Source organism: Pelodiscus sinensis, chromosome 2 (assembly GCF_052426305.1).
Source record: "Pelodiscus sinensis isolate ZL-2025 chromosome 2, ASM5242630v1, whole genome shotgun sequence".
Lineage (NCBI taxonomy): Eukaryota > Metazoa > Chordata > Testudines > Trionychidae > Pelodiscus > Pelodiscus sinensis.
The window spans coordinates 241174803-241199655 of NC_143053.1; the positions used below are offsets into that span (position 1 = coordinate 241174803).

General features: G+C 42.4%; 1 protein-coding gene across 6 annotated transcripts in view; it reads left to right on the forward strand.

Annotated features, from left to right (window-relative positions):
• ESYT2 (extended synaptotagmin 2) overlaps window positions 1-24853 on the forward strand; it is a 179546-nt gene that overhangs the window by 102561 nt on the left and 52132 nt on the right. For all 6 annotated transcript variants that reach the window (XM_089776777.1, XM_075922735.2, XM_075922736.2 and 3 more), the window contains exons 7-8: window positions 16490-16545; window positions 22993-23113. In XM_089776777.1, the coding sequence (XP_089632903.1) occupies window positions 16490-16545; window positions 22993-23113 (177 nt within the window). The remainder of the gene's footprint in view (window positions 1-16489; window positions 16546-22992; window positions 23114-24853) is intronic.

Genomic DNA, 24853 nt, shown 5'->3' on the forward strand with positions numbered 1-24853 from the left:
GATTAGAGACAAAAAGAAATCTTTAAAAATTCGAAGTAAAATCCTGCTGAGGAAAATAGAATCTGGCAAGTCAAGTGTAAAAACATAATCGGGCAGCCCAAAAATGGAATTTGAAGAGCAATTAATTAGTAAAAACCACAAGACACAGAAACTAACAGCAACATTTTTTTTAAGTACAACAGAAGCAGGAAGCCAGCTAAACAATCAGTAGGGCCAATGGATAATCAAGGTGCAGAGGAGCATTCAAGGAAGACAAGGACGTTATGGGGAAGCTAAATTAATTCTTTGCATTGCTCTTCACTGCAGAGAATGTGAGAGAGATTCCCACACCTGAGGCGTTCTTTTTAGGTGGCAAATCTGAGTAACAGTTCCAGATTAAGATGCCAATAGAGAAGGGTTTGGAACAGACTAATAAATTAAATCATTGGTCTCCGATCTTTTTACATCCAAGATTACTTTTTAAACGCCAGGGCCAAGCCAGGATCTACCCCCTCCCTTCTCTGAGACCCCACCCCTTCGTTGAGGCCCCGCCCTCTCCAAAACTTTCCACAGACTATCCATTGATAATGGAAGCTCATAGTTAATTACATAATTATGTCTGAGCCATTTTCCTAGTGCAGCAGTTGGGGAGAACAGTTTAATTTAAATTATTAAACAGATTAAGTGTTTTAACTTTCTCATGTTAGTTTATCAAACTTCATTTTAAATTAAATAAAATATTATATCCAACACAAAAGGTTTCAATGTTTTCTTTATTTATGGCAGGCGTGAGGAACTTTTTTTCGGTCGGGGGCCACTGACCCACAGAACAATCAGCTGGGGACCACAAAAGTGAGAAGCAAAGAAAACTCCTCCTAAAACCCCCAACCCTCACTAATGTGGCCCCTAACTGAGACACCTCACACTCTTCGGGGAAGGGACAGGTAGAACTGAGGTTCAAGGCTTCCTGTAGGCCAGATTTACTTTTCTGGGGCTCCCGAGTTAGTGGATTTTGTGGGCCCCCTTAGGCTTTGGGTGGGAACAAAAAATGAGGGGCTCATTGTGCGGGATAGGACTGCTAGTGAGTGGGATAGGGACGCAAGATCTGTGTAGGAGGTGGGGTGCAGGAAGGAGGTGAGGAGGGCAGGGCCTGGAAGAGAGTTTGGTGGGAGGAGAGGATGTGGGGCGGGGGTACGAGAGAATTTGGGAGTGAATGGGGGTTGGGGAAGTTATGCAGAAAAGGTGAAAGCGTGACAATGCAGCCAAAATAGCTAGTTGGGGTGGGGGTGGGGGGGAGGCAAAGAAGTGGGGAGTAAAGGAAAGTGCAGCTTCTGCAATGTAAAATTGTATCTCCCCCCCCCCTCACATCTTCCCTCTGCTCCAGCCTGACGCCCCTCAGCCCCATCATCCCCCCCCCATTACCCCTCCTATTACTATTTAATTCAGTGGTCACCAACTTGTTGATTGGGATCAACCCCTTAAGAGTCGATTGCCACAGCCAGCTGGCCAGGCAGCTGCCCCTCTTTGATCCAGCTGAGCTGGAGCTTGACACAGCCTTGCCATGTTGAGAGAGAGACTTTGTGTGTGTGTGTGTGTGTGTGTGTGTGTGTGTGTGTGTGTGTGTGTGTGTGTGTGTGAGAGAGAGAGAGATTTTGTGATACAGATTGAATGTTTGTGGCAATGATTGTGTATATGTGGGTGTGGCATAAACTGTGTATGTTGCAGTGACAGTGTGTGTGTGTGCTGGCTAAGTTTCTGAGAAGCCTGTCTGTCTCTCTAAGAAAAATAGGTCCTGCTCTGTTGTCTCCCCTCCACCCTCTGAACTCCTCTGAAATACATGCTTCAGATTGGAGCAGCTCTGCTGACTGAATGTCTTGTCTGAGCCCTGCTCTGTAGAGGTGGGGTAGAGAGGCAGGGGAACACCCTGAGTTCAGCATTCCCCTCTCCATTCCACTCCCCTGCACAGCTAGCAGGAGAATCCTGGAAGCAGCTTGGCTGTAGAACCGAGCAAGTGGGGGGGCGGGGGGGAGGAGAGGAAATCTCTGCTAATCAGCTGGGCAGGTCAGAGAAAAGTGCTTAGTGGGCTGGATTTGGCCCTTGGGCCTGAGTTTGCTCACACTTGCGATTGATAGTGTCCCTCACCAAAGTTTATTAATCAAAGTAGGCAGCCATGGGATAAAAGGGAGGTTCCTCTCTTGTATCAGTAACTGGTTAAAAGATAGCAAACAATGGGTAGGAATAAATGGCCAGTTTTCACAGTGGAGAGAGGTAAACATTGATGTACTCCAGGGATCTGTACTGGGACAAGTGCTGATCAACATATTCATATTCATAAATGATCTGGAAAACAATAGACAATGAAGGGGCCAAGTTTTCAGACAAAAGAAAATTACTCAAGATAATTAAGTCTAAAGCTGACTGCAAACAACTAGAAAAGGATCTACAGAACTGCATGACTGGGCAACAAAATGGATTTATTGGAGCATAAGCTTTCGTGGACAAAGCCCCACTTCGTCAGATGCATGTAGTGGAAATTCCAGAGGCAGGTATTTATATACAGGGACTTGAAAAGAAGGGAGTACCAAAAAGAGGAAGGTCAGAGATAACGAGGTCAATTTAGTCAGGGAGGATGTGGCCTACTTCTAGCAGCTGATGTGGACGTCTGAACACCAAGAGAAGAGGAACTGCTTTTGTACTTGGCTAGACATTCGCAGTCTTTGTTTAATCCTAGATTGATAGTGTCAAATTAGCAAATGAGTTGTAGCTCTGCAGTTTCTGGTTGAAGTCTGTTCTTGAAGTTTTTTTGTTGCAGGATGGCTACTTTTAAATCTGCTACTGTGTGTCCAGGGAAATTGAAGTGTTCTCCTACAGGCTTTTGTATGTTACCATTCCTGATATCTGATTTGTGTACGTTTACGTAGGGACTGTCCAGTTAGACAATATATATGGTAGAGGGGCATTGCTGGCATGTGATGGGTCTTTGCCCACGAAAGCTTATGCTCCAATAAATCTGTTAGTCTCTAAGGTGCCACAGGACTTCTCGTTGTTTTTGCAGATTCAGACTAACACGGCTACCCCTCTGATAAAAAGGCAAATGAAATTCTGTGTTGAAAGTGCAAAATATTGCATGTTGGCAAACATAATTCTGTCTAAACAAACAAAACAATGAGGTTTAAATTAGTTGCTACCATATGAAAGAGAGATTGTGGAGTCATCGTGATTAGGTCTCTGAAAACATCTGCTCAAAGTGCAGTGGCAGTCAAAAAAGTGTAACAGAGGAATAGGAACCATTAGGAAAGGGATTGATAAGAAGACAGAAAAGATCTTGGGTTTTGGATGTGACTGGACTTATTGGTTAATCTTGTTAACTACACACACTCCCCCACCCCAATGCCTCTGCATCAGAGGCGGGGGGAGCAGGAGCCAGTGCTCATGAGAAGCTGGCTTTAAGCAGGCTCCCCATGAGCACCTGATCTGCCTGCCTCTGATAAGTCAGCAGTGCGGAAGGTGAGAGGGGCCGGCTGGAGCTGACACATGTGAGGAGCTGGCTTTCAAATGGGCTCCCCATGTGTACCAGCTCCACAGACCTGCTCTCCCCACCCAATGCAGTGAGGCAGGGGAGGTCAGGACCCAGTGCTCGGGGGAGGCAACTTAAAAGCTGGTTCCCTCAGCACCAGTTCCATGGTGCCACCTGCCCCCCAGTGCTGCTGCCTCTTATAGAGGCAGCAGTGAGAGGGTGGTGGGCAGGGGAGGCTGCCGCAAAGCAGCTTCTGTCCACAGGGGGTCCGAGCTCCCCACAGACAGAGGCTGTTCTGGTATCCCATGGAGCACCCTCTGTCCACAGCGAGCCTAGGCCAGCCCTGGACAGAGGTTGGTCTGCAGCAGCCCCTGTCTGCGGGGGAGTCTGAACTGCCCATGGACAGAGGTTGCTGTCGCGAAGCAGCCTCTCTCCACAGGGAGCTCGGAACCCACCCCGTCACCCCCCAGACGGGGCTGCTTCTGGTTTTTAAATTGGCTCCATTGGTAGAACAGCTCCTGCCTGCTACCTTGTGCTCCTGCCTCTGATACAGAGGCAGCAGCACCTGGTGGCAGGGGGCTCATTGGGAGTGGGGCGGGGAGTGCACTGGCTGCTGGCCTTGCCCCGGGGACTAATGAATAGTCATGTAACCACTAAGATTTCATGTGGTTACATGACTGTTCGATTACACGATATCTAACATCCCTAATCAGAGTACCTTCACACAGACAAGTAATCCCACTGAACTTCATGGGGCTACTTGTGCATACATTTACTCACTTGTGTGCATGTTTGCAGGATTGTGGTCTAACTGCATGTAATAGTCATAATAAGGCAGTTGGAGAAAAATGTTTTACTTATTAATTGGTGAATAACTAACTGTCTTATGGCTATTATTCATTTTGTTTCCCATATCTTTTTGTAGCAAGTACACTAGTGGTTAAAGTAGGGAAATGGAGTCAGGAGATATGCTCTAATTATTTGCCTTGTCATAGGCTTCATGTGTAACACAGCACAAGTCATGTAATCTCTCTGCTTAGTTTTTCCCCACATATAAAATTACAATTATTCATTAGAAATTGTATTTTTATTTCTTGGCATGCAAGAAATCCTTTACTCATCTGCTTGAGTCTTCACATTTTTAAGTTGATACAAGCAAGACTTTTACAAGAGTATGCACTGAGGCAGTACCCCATGAACCTACAGAAGAGAAGATAACTTAAGAACATAAGAACGGCTGTACTGGGTCAGACCAAAGGTCCATCTAGCCCAGTATCCTGTCTACCGACAGTGGCCAGCACCAGGTACCCCAGAGAGAGTTGACCGAAGACAATGATCAAGCGATTTGTCTCCTTCCATCCCTCTCCTGCCTCTGACAAACAGAGGCCAAGGACACCATTTTATCCCCTGGTTAATAGCCTTTTATGGACCTAACCACATCTGTACACAGTATTCCAGATGTGGGCGTACCATAGTTTTATACAGGGGCAGTAAGATGTTCTGGGTCTTATTTTCTATCCCTTTCCTAATAATTCCTAGCATCCTATTTACCTTTTTGACCGCCGCTGCACACTGTGTGGAAGTTTTCAGAGAACTGTCCACGATAACTCCAAGATCTCTTTCCTGATTTGTTGTAGCCAAATTAGCCCCCATCATACTGTACGTATAGTTGGGGTTATTTTTCCCGATATGCATTACTTTACACTTATCCACATTAAATTTCATTTGCCATTTTGTTGCCCAATCACTCAGTTTGGTGAGATCTTTTTGGAGTCCCTCACAGTCTGCTTCTGTCTTGACTATCCTAAACAGTTTTGTATCATCTGCAAACTTTACTATGTCACTGCTTACCCCTTTCTCCAGATCATTTATGAATAAGTTGAAAAGGATCAGTCCCAGGACTGACCCTTGGGGTACACCACTAGTTACCCCTCTCCAATCTGAAAATTTACCATTTATTCATACCCTTTGTTTCCTGTCTTTTAGCCAGTTCTCAATCCAAGAAAGGACCTTCCCTCTTATCCCCTGGCCATGTAATTTACACAAGAGCCTTTGGTGAGGGACCTTGTCAAAGGCTTTCTGAAAATCCAAGTATACTGTATCTACTGGATCCCCCTTGTCCGCATGTTTGTTAACCCCTTCAAAAAACTCTAATAGATTAGTAAGACAGGATTTCCCTTTACAGAAACCATGTTGACTTTTGTACAACAAATTATGTTCTTCTACATGCTTCACAATTTTATTCTTTACTATTGTTTCGACTAATTTGCCCGGTACTGAAGTTAGACTTACTGGTCTGTAATTGCCAGGATCGCCTCTAGAGCCCTTTTTAAATATTGGTGTCACGTTGTCTACCTTCCAGTCATTAGGTACGGAAGCCGATTTAAAGGATAGGTTACAAACCACAGATAATAGCTCAGCAATTTCCCATTCAAGTTCTTTTAGAACCCTTGGATGAATGCCATCCGGTCCCGGAGATTTGTTAACATTAAGTTTTTCTATTTGTTCCAAAACCTCCTCTAATGACACTTCAATCCGGGACAGTTCCTCAGATTCATCACCCACAAAGGACGATGCAGATTCAGGAATCTCCCCAACATCCTCAGCCATGAAGACTGAAGCAAAGAAATCATTTAGTTTCTCCGCAATGGCTTTATCGTCCTTGATTGCTCCTTTTATAGCTCGATCATCTAGGGGACCCACAGGCTTTTTAGCAGGCTTCCTGCTTCTAATGTACTTAAAAAACATTTTGTTATTTCTTTTTGAGTTTTTGGCTAGTTGTTCCTCAAAATCTTTTTTTGCTTTTTTTATTACATGTTTACACTTGATTTGACAGTGTTTATGTTCCTTTCTATTTATCTCACTAGGATTGGACTTCCACTTCTTAAAAGATACCTTTTTGTCCCTCACTGATTCTTTTACATGGTGGTTAAGCCACGGTGACTCTTTTTTAGGTCTCTTGCTATGTTTTTTAATTTGGGGTATACATTTAAGTTGGGCCTCTATTATGGTGTCTTTAAAAAGTTTCCATGCAGCTTTCAGGGATTTGACTCTAGTCACTGTGCCTTTTAATTTCTGTTTAACAAACCTCCTCATTTTTGTGTAATTCCCCTTTTTGAAATTAAATGCCAGGGTGCTGGACTGCTGAGGTGTTCTTCCCACCACAGGAATGTTGAATGTTATTATATTATGGTCACTATTCCCAAGCGGTCCTGCAACGGTTATATCCTGGACCTGATCCTGCACTCCACTCAGGACTAAATTGAGAATTGCCTCTCCCCTTGTGGGTTCCTGCACCATCTGCTTCAAGAAGCAGTCATTTAAGCCATTGAGAAATTTTATCTCCGCTTCTCTTCCTGAGGTGACATGTATCCAGTCAACATGGGGGTAATTAAAATCCCCCATTATTATAGAGTTCTCTATTTTGGTAGCCTCTCTAATCTCCCTCAGTATTTCTATGTCAGTATCGCTGTCCTGGTCAGGTCGTCGGTAATATATCCCTACTGCTAATTTCTTATTATTGGAGCATGGAATTTCTATCCATAGCGATTCTATGGAACATGTTGAATCACTTAATACTTAATAACTACTTTCCATTACCTATTATGGATATTTTTGTTAGGCCTCATAAATTTGTTTTTTGGTTATTTATATAATCATAGCCCTAAAACGTAGCTCACTCCTTAATGATACGGAAATGTGTCCAAATGAAGCAATAAGTCTCCTTTATAGTATTTCTTTACTTAAATTCAGAAGATAAAAATCCATAAAGATCCATTTGAAAAATATTGATTTGCTGTAAACCTTGATTACACAATTTGTTTCTTGATCTCTGCTTGAGAACTTCTACCTTCTGTCCTCCTTCGCTTCTGCTATTGAGTCTTTAGCTTTGTGGATGAAAAGGAACAGGAGCAGCATCAGGTCTGTCCCTCTCTAAATGCCCTAGCACTGGAGGATATGATTGTATAGTGTGTAGATCAGGGCTGGGCAATAATTTTTGATGGGTGGCCTCTCCAGGAATGTGCTAAGTGGTCAAGGGCCACACACTTCTGTTGTTAATGAAGGAGTTGCGGGATCTGCGATGGAGATGGGGTGCAAAAAGGAGCTTGGAATAAGGCAGTGGTCACCAGCCAGTAGATCGGAATCTGAGTCTCTGAGAGGTGATCCTGACTGATTTGGCCAGGAAGCTATCAAGCAATGGCACTTCAGTTGCCCCTCCACCCATTGTCGTGCTGCTCCTGCCCGCTCCTTTGGAGCTGCTTCCCTGGGAGCCTCCTGCTTTCTGTGCAGGGTGTGGGGGCGCTGATGTCAGTGTGTCCCTCCTCTCCCCACTTCTGTACCCTATTTCCACACAGAGAGAAGGGGATGGAGGTAGCTTTGCAATGCTTCACCACTTGGAAGTCATCTCAGTTAAACAGTGACCAGCCTGCTTACTGAGCCCAGCCCAGCCTTGAACTTCCTCCTGTATCCAACCTCCTGCCCCAGATGTGAGTCCCCCTGCATTCAATCTCCTTCCCAGAATTTGCACCCTGGAACCCCTCCTGGACCCCAGTCCTTCACTCTGGGCTAAGCCCAGAGCCCCTCCCGTACTCTGATCCTTTGGCCCAAGACCAAAGCCTGCACCCCAACCACCTACCAGCCTGGTGTAAGTGCATGAGGATGGGGGAAGAAGGGAGATGGAGTGAGCAGGGTGAGGCCTAAGAGAAGAGGTGGAGCAGGGACAGGGCCTCAAAGAAGGGGCAGGAAGGAAGTGGGACAAGGGTATTTGGATTTGAGGTAGACCTTACATTGCAATTAAATTGAAAAAGTGATTTTGTGGTTAAAAAGGTTGGAGACCACTGGAGTAAGCAACTAGGATGGATGAGGGGGTATGGGGTCTGAGAGGGAGTTTGGGTACTGGGTGGGGGAGAAGGGCTTGTGACCTGGAGCATGGAGTTGGAATGCCAGAAGGAATGGGCTGCCAGGCTTAGACTCTGGCCAGGTGACACTTACCCTAGATGGCTCCTAGCCAACAACCCAGTGGAACCTCAGACAAGATCCCTGCCAGATGTGCCCCCACAGGCCTGCTCAAAGCAGCTGGTTGTGGGAGCCATGTGTGTCTCTGAGTACCATGCACCCATTTGGCGGGGAGCCCTCTGTGTGCTGTCTGCATTGCAAACATGGCCCAGGCAGCTCCCATTGGCCAGTTTCCAGACAATGGGAGAACATAAGAATGGCCAATACTGGGTCAGACCAACGGTCCATTCAGCCCAGTATCCTGTCTGCCGACAGTGGCCAATACCAGATGCCCCAGAAGGAGGGAACACAACAGGTAACCCTCACGTGATCCCTCCCCTGTCACCCCCTCTAGAGAAACTGAGGCTAGGGACACCATTCCTCCCCATCCTGGCTAGTAGCCAGTGATGTACCTAACCTCCATGAATCTATCTAGCTCTTTTTTGAACCCTGTTAAAGTTCTAGCCTTCACTCCATCCTCTGGCAAAGAGTTCCACAGATTGACTGTGCGCAGAGTGAACAAAAACTTCCTTTTGTTTGTTTTAAACCTGCTGCCTATTAATTGCTTTTGGTGACCCCAAGTTCTTATATTGTGCGAATAAGTAAATCACTTCCTTATTCACTTTTTCCATACCAGCCTTGATTTTATAGACCTCTGTCATATCCTCCCCTTAGTCTCCTCTTTCTAAGCTGAAAAGTCCAAATCTTTTTAATCTCTCTTCATATGGGACCCATTCCAAACCTCTGATCATTTTTGTTGCCCTTCCCTGAACATTTTCCAATGCCAATATATATTTTTGGAGATGAGGTGACCACATCTGTACACAATATTGAAGATGTGGGCATATCATGGTTTTATAAAGAGGAAATTAGATATTTTCTGTCTTATTCTCTATCTTTTTTTTAATGACTCCTAACATTCTGTTTGCTTTTTTGACTGCCATTGCACACTGAGTGGATGTTTTCAGAGAACTATCCACAATCACTCCAAGATCTAGAGATGTGTGAAACAGCAGTGAAAAAAGCAAATAGAATGTTAGGTGTCATTTAAAAAGGGATAGAGAATAAGACAGAAAATATCTTTATTGCCTCTGTATAAAACCATGGTACGACCACATCTTGAATACAGGCAGTCCCCGGGTTACGTACAAGATAGGGACTGTAGGTTTGTTCTTAAGTTGAATTTGTATGTAAGTCGGAACTGGTACATATTGTAGGGGAAACTCTAGCCAAACATTTCTCCAGAGCTCAGTTTTATTCTCCCACACCTCACTTCCCTCAGTCCTTTATTCTCAAGCTGAGGTGTCTGCTGAGAAAAGCCGCTCTGCATCTCCCTGGTCTGCTGGGGGGAGCGCTAGCTTCACGTCTCCTTGGTCTGCTGGGGGGAAGCAGCTAGTGCAGGGTTGCCTCACCCCGTTTGTAAGTAGGGATTCTATGTAAGTCGGATCCATGTAACCCGGGGACTGCCTGTACTGCGTACAGATGTGGTCACCTCATCTCAAAAAATATATATTTATTTTGGAATATCATTTATTTTAAGCTGTTCATGCAATTTGATGATGCTGGCTACAATTCTATTATATTCAGGGCATATCTTTCCTAACAGAGTGTTTTTATGACTTCTAGGACTGTGTTTATAGGAAGCTAGAAGATGAAAGGGGCAGTCTCATGTTTGATAGTATATAATGCTGTCTCTCACTTTGATCCTACAGACAAATTTTTATACACAGAATCTTGAGTATGACTGACTAATCATGAAGCTTCCTGGAACAGAGTAATTCTAAAAACAGAAAATACTCCAATCACCAAATGTAATTAAATACCAGCAGGTGAATAAAACCCTCAGTTATGCCTCAAGTCAGATACATTTCTTTAACAATCTAGGAGCTAAAAAAAAAGAAGAGAAATTCATAAGTTACTAACATAAGCAATATTGATTTATATTTCTTTTTGCATAAAAGTGCACAAAATGTCCCAAATCTTATGAGTACATTTTTTGCTTATCAAAGGGTTTTTTTCCCATTGTATGTTACTTTTCGATGCTTGGTTAGGATATAATGCTGAAAAGGAAATCAGAAGGAAGATTTACGTAATATTATTTAATAAATTATAATTTCTCAAGTCTTCTGAAAATATGAAACAAACACACACTTGCTTCTCATCATAGCCTCAATCCTGTAATCTTTTTACTTATGAGACTTGGGTTGGTTTCATTGGAGCTTACAATTAAAGCCACTGGTTTGGGCTTTTAACAAGAATACAGCACTTCCAAGAGCTACTGGCAGAAAAATGAGTGATGTTTTCTGTTTGGGTATGTGTCAGCCGACGGTCAGGGCAGTGAGTCCCTTATTACCGGCTGAAGTTCTTTAAATTGTGCTTGGTTCTGTTACAGCAACTGAAGGAGTCAGGTTAAAGCTTAAACAGTTACTATTTTATTGTTACAGGGTAAACTTAGCTGTTAAATGCTACTACTGTGTTACAGATAACACAGACACTACAAAGGACAGGACAGAAATTACACTAATAAGTTACTTACAGGTACCATGAAACCCTTTGGTTCTCTGAGCTCTTATTAAATGCATGCAAAATAGACACATAGCAGGTATATATTCTCACCCCTGCGTTCCAGACTTGGCGTGGCCAGCGTCTTTCTCTCAATCCCTCGGGAAGAAGTAGGGCGAGGTTGGGCGTCCCACAGACCTCGGGAGACAATCAATACCTGCCAGCAGGTATAGATGATTGGAGCTCAAATAGGGTGGGCTGCTGAACCTCTTTTTATACCCCTTGGGTCATGTAGGCTTCTTCCTGGGCTCAAGTGGCCATTAAGGAAAAATGGCTTTGAATGCCAAGTTTCCCACGAAGGGTGCAAAGCATAATTCACACCTGGGAAAATGCAGACAATGGGCACCTCTGGTATGTGATGGGCGAAGATTCCTCTCTGGGACAGTGCAGGCGTGTCAATTACTGGTACTAGCCATCAGGGCGACGGGAGGCCCCGGGTCGTCAGCTAGCCCATTTACTGTCTGGTTTCTGTTTATGGTAGAGTCAGGGACAGGCAGCAAACCTGTGTTCCCAGGGCATCAAAGGCTGACTGCCTTTCTCTTGCTCTCTGGGGGGGGGGGAAAACAAAATGGGGCTCGTGGAAAAACAAGATGGGGTTTTTGTGTCTGGCTACATTATGTCTACACAGCACCTGAAATTCGAAATAAGACATACAATTTGTGCTGTGCAAATTGCGTTGCTTATTTCAAGTCTGTTTTGAAATAAAGTGCTATAGAATGAGGTTTATAGGGATGGTGAAATAGCACATCCGCTATACTGTATTTCAAAATAGCAGATGTGTTCAAAGACGCTGGGTAGCTATTTCGGGATACCTCTGGTACCCCAAAATAACTTTGCTGTATAGACATACCCATTGAGCTCTGAGTACCCTTGCTCTATGGCTTGTAAACAACCTGTGGAAAGAATGTTTTCAGTCCTAAAAGCAGGACTGTAAAGAGATGTTGATTCTTCAGCTTTCATAGTGTTACCATTATTATATATAGTGAGATGTTTGGTGTTACAAAGGTCAAAGTCATGTTTATAGGTGGAAGGAATAAAGGTATCTACTGTACAGATAGTTGTTGAATCTTAAAAAAAAAAAGTCCAAAGGATACATATTCTGTTTGTCCTAAAGTGTAAATAGTAGATGTCTGTAGATAACAAAATTCCTGGGGTGAAACAACAGTCATTTTAAAGACTCCTAGTACTCTTTTCTGCACTTGCAAGTGCAAAAATAAAGAGAAATAGCCCCATTAAATACTGCCTTGCGTGACTAAAGATTCTTACAGAGTTTAAGGAATTCAACTCATCCTATGAGTTTTGGGAAATTTAACATTAGTGAACTGAATGACAAGAATTGAGTATCAATGACAGGTATATGTTATATTTAGGAAGCTGTAACAGTTGTTGGTTCCTAAAGCAAAACACATTCTAGTTTGTTCATTTTTACTAAATGCCAAAGTTATTTTTTAAAACATATTTATCAGGATGAAGAAATGTTCAAGGTTATTTAAAAAGTTATTTTGATTGGTTTTCTTAAAATGTATGTACATAATGGGAACACAGTTCATTAAATTAGTATTTTATTGACACGTTACATATAAAATCTGAAATTCTACTAATTAGAATTCTTCTTGGTGGAGTGTCCCTTTGGGTAGAATAGAATCATAGAATACTAGGACTGGAAAGGACCTCGAGAGGTCATAGAGTTCAGACCCCTGCCCTCATGCCAGGACCCAGTACTATAAACATTTATCTAACGTACTCTTAAATATCTCCAGAGATGAAGATTCCACAACTTCCCTAGGCAATTTATTCCAATGTTTAGCCACCCTGACAGTTAGGAACTTTTTCCTAATGTCCAACCTAAACCTCCCTGCTGCAGTTTAAGCCCATTGCTTCTAGTTCTATCCCCAGAGGCCAAGATGAACAAGTTTTCTCCTTCCTCCTTATGACACCCTTTTAGATATCTGAAAACTGCTATCATGTCCCCCCTCAATCTTCTCTTTTCTAAACTAAACAAACCCAATTCTTTCAGTCTTCCTTCATAGGTCATGTTCTCTAGACTTTTAAACATTCTTGTTACTCTTCTCTGGACTTTCTCCAATTTCTTCACATCTTTCTTGAAATGCGGTGCCCAGAACTGGACACAGTACTCCAACTGAGGCCTAATTGGTGCAGAGTAGAGTGGAAGAATGACTTCTCGTGTTTTGCTCACAACACACCTGTTAATGCATCCTTGAATCACGTTTGCTTTTTTTGCAACAGCGTTACACTGTTGACTCATATTTAGCTTGTGGTCTATTATAACCCCTAGATCCCTTTCTGCCGTACTCCTTCCTAGACAATTGCTTCCCATTCTGTATGTGTGAAACTGATTGTTCCTTCCTAAGTGGAGCATTTTGCATTTGTCCTTATTAAACTTCATCCTGTTTACCTCAGACCATTTCTCCAATTTGTCCAGATAATTTTGAATTATGATCCTATCCTCCAAAGCAATTGCAACCCATCCCAACTTGATATCATCTGCAAACTTAATAAACATACTCTCAATGCTGATATCTAAATCGTTGATGAAGATACTGAATATTTTAAGTCAGTGGCGGATATAGGGCAGGGCGAGCGGGGCAGCCGCCCCGGGCCCCACGGTTCAAGAAGCCCCGCGCATGCGCCTTGGCGCCACCGTGCATGCTCTGTGTCAAAGGGGGGGCCCCGCGAAATTGTGCTGCCTTGGGCTCAGCAAAATCCTCATCTGCCCCTGTTTTAAGTATCTCAGCACCCCTGTGCCTCAAGTTGGAGATTTGTGGTAGCAGTGCCTTTGGCTGCACATATGGGGCAGTCAGCTTACATCATTCTGAGTGGCTATACTGTCCCCTCAGTTCCTTCTCTAACACCTATGACTTTGGTCGCAACAACAGCATCCTCAGAAAACTTTTATTGATTCATGTTTTTGTTTTTTTCATTAATTTTTACACTATGGGCTGTGGTCAGGCACAGGGCCTCCTGGCTTCCCCAAAGAGATTCACATTGCTGTTAAGGATCACCCTTTTGAGAGACACAAGCTGTTTGCAGATACCATGGATGCAGCTTTTCATACCCTCAAAGACTCCCAGGCCACGCTCAAAACCTTGTGAATATGAAATGAAAGTTATGTGCATCTTTCAGTTTGGTTAGTCTTCCTTTAGCACTGATATTGGCACCTCAGAAGAAACTATTAACTTTTCTTTCAAAATGAATTGGAACACTATTACAAGGTCTGGTTCTATTATATGTCAGATGGTCTTCCAGCACTTAGGGTATGTCTACACTACAGCACTAATTCGAACTAACTAATTCGAATTAGTGCACCTACACTTAAAAACTAGTTCGAATTAGCGTTTTGCTAATTCGAACTAGCATGTCCACACTGAGTGGACCCTGAACTGAGGTTAAGGCTGGCCAGAAGCAGTGCCGGCAGGGCATCAGATTAGGACTTAGAGTGTGGAGCTGCTGCCTCAGGCTAGCCGAGGGCTGTGCTTAAAGGGACCCGACCCCCATCCCGGACAGACAGTTCCCAGGGGTTCCCCACTTGCAAAGCAGTCCTGCTTGGAGTGCCCTGAGTGCCCACACTCGGCACATCACAGCACTCGGCCATCAGCCCGGCTGCACTTGCCACAGACTGCCATCCGGAGTGGGGGTCAATCAAGGGGCTTCAGGAGAGTTTCCACCCCGAGGAGCCAGCAGAGCCAACCCAGTCCTCCCCATCAGGGGCTCGTACCCCATTCCTCCGTCACCTCCTTCCACTTACCCCTCCCTTCCTGATGTTCAAAATAAAGGACACGTGTGTTCAAAAATAGAAACTCTCTTTATTGAACAAAACTTGGGGAGACTGGGATAAGAAGGTGGGAGAGAGGAAGAGAGAGGATGGGAGAGGGGAGGGCAACTAAAATGATCAGGGGTTTGGAACAGGTCCCATATGAAGAGAGGCTAAAGAGACTGGGACTTCTCAGCTTAGAAAAGAGGAGACTGAGGAGGGATATGATAGAGGTCTATAAAAGCACGAGTGGTGTGGAGAGGGTGCATAAAGAAAAGTTCTTCATTAGTTCCCATAATAGTAGGACTAGAGGACACCAAATGAAATGAATGGGTAGCAGGCTTCAAACTAACAACAGAAAGTTCTTTTTCACAAAGCAAATAGTCAACCTGTGGAACTCCTTGCTGCAGGAGGCTGTGAAGGCTAGAACTAGAACAGAGTTTAAAGAGAAGTGAAATAAAGTCATGGACGTAGGGTCCATGAAGTGCTATTATCCAGGGGGTAGGAATGGTGTCCCTGGCCTCTGTTTGTGGAAGGCTGGAGCTGGATGGCACGAGGCAAATGGCTTGGTCATTGTCTTCGGTCCATCCCCTCCAGGGTATCTAGTGTTGGCCGCTGTCGGCAGACAGGCTACTGGGCTAGATGGACCTTTGGTCTGACCCAGTATGGCCATTGTAAGCTCAGGGCTCAGGGTTGGACGTCTCAGTGGACCACCTTGATTTTCATGCCAACCTGCTCCTGGGTGGCCAGGCTGGCAGCTCTCCTGCCCTAGATGGCCACTTTCCTGTGCCTAGTGCAGAGGTCGTGGATGAGGTCCACGATGTCTGCACTAGACCAGGCAGGCGCCCACCTCTTGCGGAGCTGGGCATGCTCCCAGGAGCCGCCAGCCTGGTCCCGGGAAGAGGCGGAGGGCTGGGTGGTAGCGGGTGGCCGGCTCGAGCTGTGCCAGTTGCAGGGTCTGCTGGCTGGGTGCTGACAGGCTTGCACCTGGCACGGGCACCGTAGCCAGCCCATGCCCCTTTAAGGGCTCCGGGGCCGGGAGGGGGGCAGAAGAGTTTCCCTGGTGTTTGCCAGAGTGGCCACCAGGGAAAGCTGGGGAGGGCTAGCCTCCCACTATTTCGAATTAAGTGGCTACACAGGCGTTAGTCCTCGTAGAATGAGGTTTATCTAGTTCGAATTAAGCGCACCGCTAGTTCGAATTAAGTTCGAACTAGCGGTTTGCATGTGTAGCGCCTATCAAAGTTAATTCGAACTAACATCTGTTAGTTCGAATTAACTTTGTAGTGTAGACATACCCTTAGTGACTTTTGAATTGGGGACTGTAGTAACTGCCATATTTTATACTGTTCATCAGCAATACAGAAAACACTGATACCTGTCAACAGGAAGATGTCAGTATTCAGAGTGACGGTCCAAATGCAGAGTAGGTCTTTTCTATAAACATTTAAAATGTCCCCACTGTCAAAATCTGAAATGTTCTTTGTGTCTCAACTTACATCACCATTTATTTAGAAATTAATCATAGCACCTGTCTGTGTTTTTAGTTTAATAACAATAGCTTCCTGGAGGCAAGCTGTCATCTTTCCACCTATCAAAATGCTTAATTGTCTAATTTGTTTCTTTAGCACTGGAAACTATGAGCATTTTTTTTCTCCTGTTTACAGCTTCTGGAAATTAACTGGACAGGACTGACCAATCTTCTGGATGTTCCAGGACTCAAGTAAGCATAATAAAATTCATTTGTGTCTGGTTTGTTTCTTTGTCTCTCTCTCCCAAAAAAAGGGGGGGGAGGAATTTAAAATATCCTGGTTAGATCTGAAACCAGCTAAATATGTAGATTAAATATCATATGGGTCATTGACACTTAATATTCAATGTAGAGGGCTGTAGAAATTATGTAACAATGAGTATTTAATAATACACATTATAGATGATAAGGAAGAGTTATATCTATTATACCTGGCTGAAAAATGTATAGCAAAAGAGTTTTCAGTCACTTTGTTCACAGATTTGAGATCCCAAATGCACATGCAATGCTGCTGGGCAGCTAATCCTGGAGGCAGGAATCCAGGAGCTGGAAAACAGAAAATCCATTCTGATTTTCCTGAAACTGAATGTTGCTTGCTTTTCCTTTCCATAAAAAATGGTTATTGAAAATTTTTGCAGAATGCAAAATTCTGTTCCCAAATGAGCTCTTGTGTCTAGTAAGTTACTGCTATTGTTTGTATATATGTGGAGCAGCAATATGACTTCAAGGGCTTAAAATCTCCTATTCACTTTAATGGGAGCATTTTTAAAAAGTATTTATATGAATTACAGTTACTGATGTTTAAAATAATGATTATTGACATTTAAAATAATCAGTGATTATGATATGCCTGCTTAAAATTCAGTAATATGAAGAGAAAGAAGCTTCTCATAGCAGTTTGTTCCAAAGGTGTTCATGATTATTTTTTCCTCCGTGTACAATACTCAATTTCTTTCCTTTCAAAACTTTCTTGAGATTCTGCATTCTATTAATCAGTGTCCAAGTGAAGTGACAAAGGAATATTGTTTTTTATTTGTAAACCAAAGAAACACTTTGACTTGGGTGTTGTAACTCTTTGTGATGTTATAGAGCAAACTATCCTCACAAAATGAAGATCTGGGAGAAGCGAAAAAGGGCTGTGATATCAGGGCCATGACGCTAACTAGGATAATACCATGAATTCCTTTACATTAAAGTAATTTGTATTTAGACAGGGCTTTAAAATGTTGTAATATTGAGCAAAGGCTAATGAGAGGAATTAGTTTCTCAGACATTTGGGATCAATTAGAAGGCTAGCGGGACAATCTCAAGCCAAAATTAGCAAACTTAAGTTTCATACCTGGAAATAAGATGCTTAAACTCTCAAGTATTACTTGATTCCCAAATTGTTTTGGTAATTTTGGATTAAGGAACCAGAATTAAGGAATGAGATAAAACTTTCAGTACTCAAAATGTATGATTAAAATAGTTCCACTTAAAGATATTATTATATGAATCGCAACTGAACAAATTGAAAAATCTCAGTGGGGTAGCCGAGATTAGGAGAAAACTTTTTGTTATGATATTATGATATATTTTTTGTTAATCTCAACAAGACCACTCATTTTTTACAAATTTAAATTAAGATTTCGTCAATAAATTAGGATAATGGTTGCTTAGTTGATTTTGTTTAGACTCCACTTAAAACTGACTCTTAGAGGAAACAAGTCTTCGTTGTGGAAAAGAAAATTACGTCCTTCTAGAATTCAGCCTTTGAAGAATCTTTTGCTTTTTCAGTTGCTAACTCCAATTAAGATACCAGCAACATTTAGCTCATTAGACTTCAGAGATTCTTATCTCTCTCTATATGTTTGTTTGCTTGAAAAACAAAGATCTAAAATGTAAATAAAACCGTACATTTGCCAAAGTAAAAAACTCAGTAACAGTTACTATAGCAACCTCAACTTGGCCGCACTTCTATATAATGTATGCAGTGAGGTCAAGGTGTGGTTGCTGTGGGAACTAAAACTGAATTGCCTAGTGTTTAGTTTCACCAGTAATATGCTCTATTTGCATTTTTGTTTAAATGATGAGAAATGAATGTTATTTTGAGACTATGCTCAAGTTGTTTATTTTAAGTATAAATATTGTATAATACTTATAATATTGTCCATTCTGCGTTTTCTTGCACTAACTTGAAGTATCTGATAATGGCCAGCATCAGAGGGCTGAATGGATCACTGGTCTGATGCAACTTTGCAATTCTTATGTTCCTATAACAGTGGTTGCCATTAACAAGTCAGTTGTTTGCTAACAGATACCCTAGTTACCAAAGTTATTTCTTAATGAGGTGTTTGAGGAAACTGTGATATTACAGATGTAAATGATATACGGTGACTGACTGCTAATAAATGTCTGATTGAACAGCAATTACTATACATCTGCTTTCTGTAGTATGTTGAAAATATTTTAGTAAATCAGTGGCATTTTCTCTGTAGCAGTGGTATAACATTTAGAAGAAAACATTTCTTTCTTGAAAGAAGGCTTGCTAGCATTCTGGCTTTACTAGACACACACCTTTTTGAAGTGAAAAAATGTAGCTATTCTGGTTTTGTCAGAGTTCAGCTGTCTCAACATAAGATGGTAAATATTTGAGATTAACTGCTAAAACTCCACCCACTATAGTAAACTCTGCAATCACAGACTGCTATTGGTATCTCATTACAGTAAAACTCCAGTGGTCCGGCATCCAATGGTCTGGCACTCCTGATGGTCAGGCACCATCTGGAACCCGGAAGTGCTCCAGGCAGCCGGACAATTGGAGCTGCTCTGTCCTCGGCTTCCCCAATTCAGCTGCTGTTGAAACTGACGAGCGGCTGACTGGGGAAGCCGGGGGCAGAGCTGCTGTGCCCCCAGCTTCCCCAGTCAGCCACTGGTCAGTTTCAGCAGCGGCTGACTTGGGGACGCCTGGAGCAGAGCATCCCAGCTGCTCTGCCTCAGACTTCCCCAAGTCAGCCACTGCTGAAACTGACCAGCAGCTGACTCCAGGAAGCCGGGGCAGAGCACCCCAGCTGCTATGCTTCAGGCTTCTTGGAGTCAGCCGCTGGTCAGTTTCAGCAGCGGCTGACTTGGGGAAGTCTGGGGCAGAGCAGCTGGGGTGCTGCCGGGTTGGTCCCGCAGCGCCGAGGGGCGCATCCCCCCCCTCCACCTCAGACCCCTCATAGCCCCTCCTTCCGAAAGTCTGGCATATCTGATAATCCGGCACCCCCTGGGTCCTAAAGGTGCCGGATTATCGGAAGTTTACTGTATTATGTTTGAAGGTATCGGGATAGCTGTGATAGATACTATACATATATTTTTGTTAGTATCTAAGGTGCTACAGACCACTCATTCAGTATTATGTATTTATTTTGCTGGTTGTCACTTCAGCTGTAAAACCTATCATTATTGGTTAAAGTGTCTCAAATATCTAGTTTGAAGCTTTTTACCTGTCATATTTTTAAGCTCTCTTTGATTGGGGTCCGTATACATACTAAAAATATTTCCTTAGGAGCTTAGATATACAAAGCTATCAGCTGAGTATTTGGGTAAGAAAGATTTGACACTACCTGTTTCATTGACTACCTTTAGGGCAAGGGTGGGCAAGATATGGCCAGAGGCCTGGGTCCAGCCCCCTAAGCCTTTCAATCCGGTCCATGGCACACGCCACTGAACCCACAGGCAGAGAGCAGACTCAGGGCTCAGAGTGGCAAGCTGATTAATCTGCTTCTCTGTGCTGGGGGAAGTGGGGGAACTTTGCACACTGCAAACCCTCTCTTTCACCCAAACTCCCCTTCAGACCTCATACCTTCTCCTGCACCCCAATTCCCTACTTCATGTTCCTTTCTGCACCCAACCTCAACCCCAGACCCCAGACCCTCTCCATAAAAAAGTGTGACCCTTGACCACTTACCAAAATCTTGCAGTGTCCTCCCACTAAAAATCCCCTCCCCCCTACTCCCGTCTAGAGCTTGGTGGAGTTTCGGGGAAGATTTGAACGGATTGCCTTCTGACAACTACATACTTGTTTCAGCTAACATGCTTGTTCAAAGATGCATGGGGATCAGAAAGAGGAAGTCATAAAGCAAATTTGTAGCATTCAAGTTAAGTGCCTATTTTAGTTACTCAGTGATCAAACTACAGTTAATATAGGATTCTGTTATCAACCTCTGTTTTCAGAGGTTTATCTGTTATTAGCAAGTACTCTCCTCATAAAAAGGCTTTCATATGCAGCTTACTGCTTCAATGCAGAAGTCCCATTATACTTATTTCTTTACATTAAATATGTTGGTTTACTTCCTATAAACATTTTTAACTTTCTGTTTAATTCAAAACTGGTTTAATCTGTTTTAAACAAAACAAAACAAAAACCCCAAAAATATCAAAAGCAAAGACAACATGAAAATAAGTTTAAAAATCCAAGAATTGTAGTGCATAGGCACTATTTTCTCTCTCCAGATAAAATAAATCTTTCTGACAATACAACTTGGATTTGAATGTGCAGCAAAAACTGTGCAGTTCTGAGACAGATGTGGTGTGTTTCATACTAGTAAAGGATGGATACATCATGAAAGTTGGCCAGGACAATGTAAGATAATGGTGATCAAACTGATCACTGTAGTATTTGTGCTCCAGAGAGAGGTAGGCAAGTGCTGTTTTTTAATAGCAGCATGCATATTTTAGTAGATACCCAATTTAGGGCACACAATATGTCTTTCGGTTAAGGCTTTGTGAACACTTCAGAATAGTCCCAATTCTGGCCGGTATGTGTACTGACAAGGGGAATCAAGAATTCACTCAATCAGTTAACTGTCAGTGCAAATGCTGGCTTCCCCCTGTCTACACTTAGCAGCCAGAACTTATTCTATTACACAGTTGCAGAATCAGAGTTTTGCCTGACTTCAGGAAGGGCCTCAAATAAATTTTCTATATTGCAGGTGCTATCGTGAATAATATTTGCTGCTATTTATTACCTTAACTGTCTACATTGAAATTTCAAAATAGCACCTTTGAAATATGTGGCATCATTAGCAAAATCAAGTATATAGTTCACCACTGGCACAATTCTACCAGCTGTAGCAATAGTTGAATTTGTGGTTTGGAGCGGGCTAAGGTATATCTTTTGTTATCAGACAGTGGTTACAAACTCTAACCTTCCCTATGATGCTCCTACCATTCACACTGTATCAGTCATGAATTATGTGGCCAGTTTTCACAAGTGTAGACAAAACAACCAGACAATGATCTTTCTCTAAAAAAATATGCTAATGTTGTTTCAGAGCTCAGTTTAGATCCTGTCTTAATATTTTCTCACTGGCATTGCTTCAGAGAAATGTGATTTTGTTAATTCCTAGCCAGTATGATTTTAGATCTTAGTATGATAGTTCTAGTTCTGTTTGCTGAAGGTTATGCTGTAGACTGTATTTCACTGTCAGAGTGCCCACTTTTTTCTTTGCACTTTTTTAAAATTTAAATCCTCCCAATTTCTTCGAGTGCATGCAAAAATTAGCTTGTTTTATAACAATACAACACAGCCTAACTTTCCAAACTGGAGCTGAATGATAATCGCATTTACAAACTAAAATATGTAACAGTTAACATCTGCTTCATCAATATATAATGGAGGTAACAGACTTTACACTTTTTTCAGTGGCCTTTTCTCTGGATCTTGCTGGTGAAAGGCCTAGATTAATTACACTTATTCAGGGAAAAACAGAATGTACAACATAAAGTATTTTAGACCTTTCTACTGTTTTATATCTGCTGCTTCCACCTGGTGGCTATTTGAGATGTAAATATTGTGGAGATGGGGTTACAATACAGACAAATTAGAAGAAAAAAATCTATACAATTTCCTCAGAAGAAAATGTATCCTATAGCCAAAAAAATTGGCATGTGCACATGCAGCTTAATTGGTGAACAATATAAAGGGCAAAATGTTGATTGTTACTATGCAATAAACCTCTCCCGCCCATACCTGTATCCTATATGCTCTGCACAAAAAATGCAGACTTGTTATTTTTTTTCTGTAAGATGTAAAGCTTACTCCCTTCTCTGGCGGGGTTTCGGGATACTGAAGGTATCCTGAAAAAACTCTGCCACGTCCAGGGAATGCGTTTTCTCTTCCTTTTTTTTTTTTTTTTGGAAGAGCAGACGCGCTGTTTCGGAAGCCCTGTCTTCCTCGTTCCATGAGGAAGAAGGGATCTTCTGAAAGAGGATTTTTTCCCAAAATTTGGCCCAGTGTAGATGGGCCAAATTTTGGAAAAGCCTTTTTTTTTTTTTTTTTTTTTTTTTAAGGGAGGGCAGAAAAAGGTACACAAAATGTGGAGCGCATTCTACCTTTTTCTGCAAAAACATTGTAGTCTAGACATAGCCTCACTGAGGATTTTGCCCTTATATATGAAAACTTCAAGAAGGGCCCAAAATCTGTTGGCTTAAAATAGTCTTACTATAGCATTTTTGCTTATTGTCCTGCAGTATTTTAAGAATAATTCTAGATCGGCTAAGAACTATTGTGAAGGGGATTGCAAGTGCTCATGATCAACTATAGTATATTAATGTCTCATGGATATGTTCTTAAACTCTTGTGTCTTGTTAAGTAACTGATTTTTTTTTCAACAGTCATTTATCCGATACCATAATGTTGGATATAATATCCAACTACTTGGTACTTCCAAATCGAGTCACAGTCCCTCTTGTGAGTGAAGTACAGATTGCCCAATTGCGGTTCCCTATACCAAAAGTAAGAACTTTTGTATTATAAAGTAAATTGGCATTTATATATCAATTGAGTATGTTATTAATGTTTTTCAAGGTGTGTGTGTGTGTGTGTGTGTGTGTGTGTGTATAAAATCATACTATGGTTGCTTCTGTGCACAACAGTACAGTTTACTCTGAATGCAGTTATATTGTTTATATTGAGGTACCATTTGTACATAGTAGATAAAGAGTTTCTAAATGATATCTGTAAAAATGACCCCAAATTCATTGCCATCTGCATTGTTAGCAGTGGGGAACCAGAGTATGGTTCGATTTATTTTTTTTAAACTAAATACCAACATGGGTATTTTCATTTAAAAAAAAAACCATTTAATTTTAAATGATCAATTACACAGTGTTGCTGGAAGTCGCACTTACTTCACTTGACAGCTGAATTTTCTTGGTGTCACTGCTGTGTATCTTATTTTCAAAGTAAGGCGTTATCTTTCCAGTAGGTAGGGACCCACCTTATTTGTGGATCTTCCAATTCCCCCGCAGATGCCCTGGCAGACTGACATCACTATTCAAAAAGTCATGTTGCATCCATGTGTGTCTATTTATGGGCTGGTGTGGTGCTGAATAGCCACCCTGCCTCAATTTTCCCCAACAGGTTGCCAATAAGTTTAGAATGGCTTTAATGATTCTAACAGGCACTCTCGGATCTGAGTTAATTTATTAATGGAAAGTTCAACATGGATACAAGAAAGACCTTCACCCAGGCTTCTTAGCAGGAAAGCATGTTCTATCTGAGTCCTATGTCTAGATCTTTTACTGGGGAGTCACTCTCGATGCTGATTCCTTCCTAGGAACTAGAGCTTTCCAGCTGTGACTTCAACTCTTCTCCAGGAAGCACACAGCTCTTCCCAGACTGACCTCCCGCAGCTCTCTGGGATAGAGCAGTAGCAAAAGCAAAATTTGCAATCTCCCTCCCCATCCCGGCCGCTGCTACCGTGTGGCGACGCCGTGAACCTGGCGCAAGGCTGAGCCCAATCCCAGGGAGTGGGGAGAGCTTGTACTGCATTTTACCCCACCCCGCTCCAGTTCGGGGCCGGGCCCCGCATGTACTAACCCTCCGGCAGAGGTGGAAGAGGGTCAGGCTGGGGGCAGAGAGGTGGGGAAGAGGCTCCCGCCAGCAACAGCAGGCAGAGAAGGAGCAGGTGAGCAGAGGGATGACGGGGGGAGTGGAGGGGAACTAAATTGGCACCCCACTAGCGTGGCACCCGGCGGCAACTCCCCCCACACCTGCCCTCCTCACTATACCACTGTAAATAATCCACCTCTTAGAATATTTATTGTTTAATGAATTACTTATTTTACTAACTACTGACAAATATAAATTATTTGTTGTTTACATTCTGTTAAATCATTTTTTCTCTTTAATTTTTTCATATCCTTTCTCATTAGGTTAATGTTTTTACATAAAAATGTCAAATTCTTAAAATATGTAAATTATATAAAACACGAGAAATAAATGTTATACAACCTAAATATGAATTTCATCACTAGATTTCAATCGAGCATTTAAAACCACTGTTATAGCAAATGAGTAATTCGTTGTTTTAATGAATAAAGATAAAGAAGATTGAGTGTACCAAATTTATTGTAAGCAATCTGTAATGCTTCCTAACTGCCTAATTACTTACCTAGTTAACCTAATTGTTTTCCAAAGTATCGCACAGCGATAAACTACATGAGAGTTATTAATGTAAGAGATTAACTTACC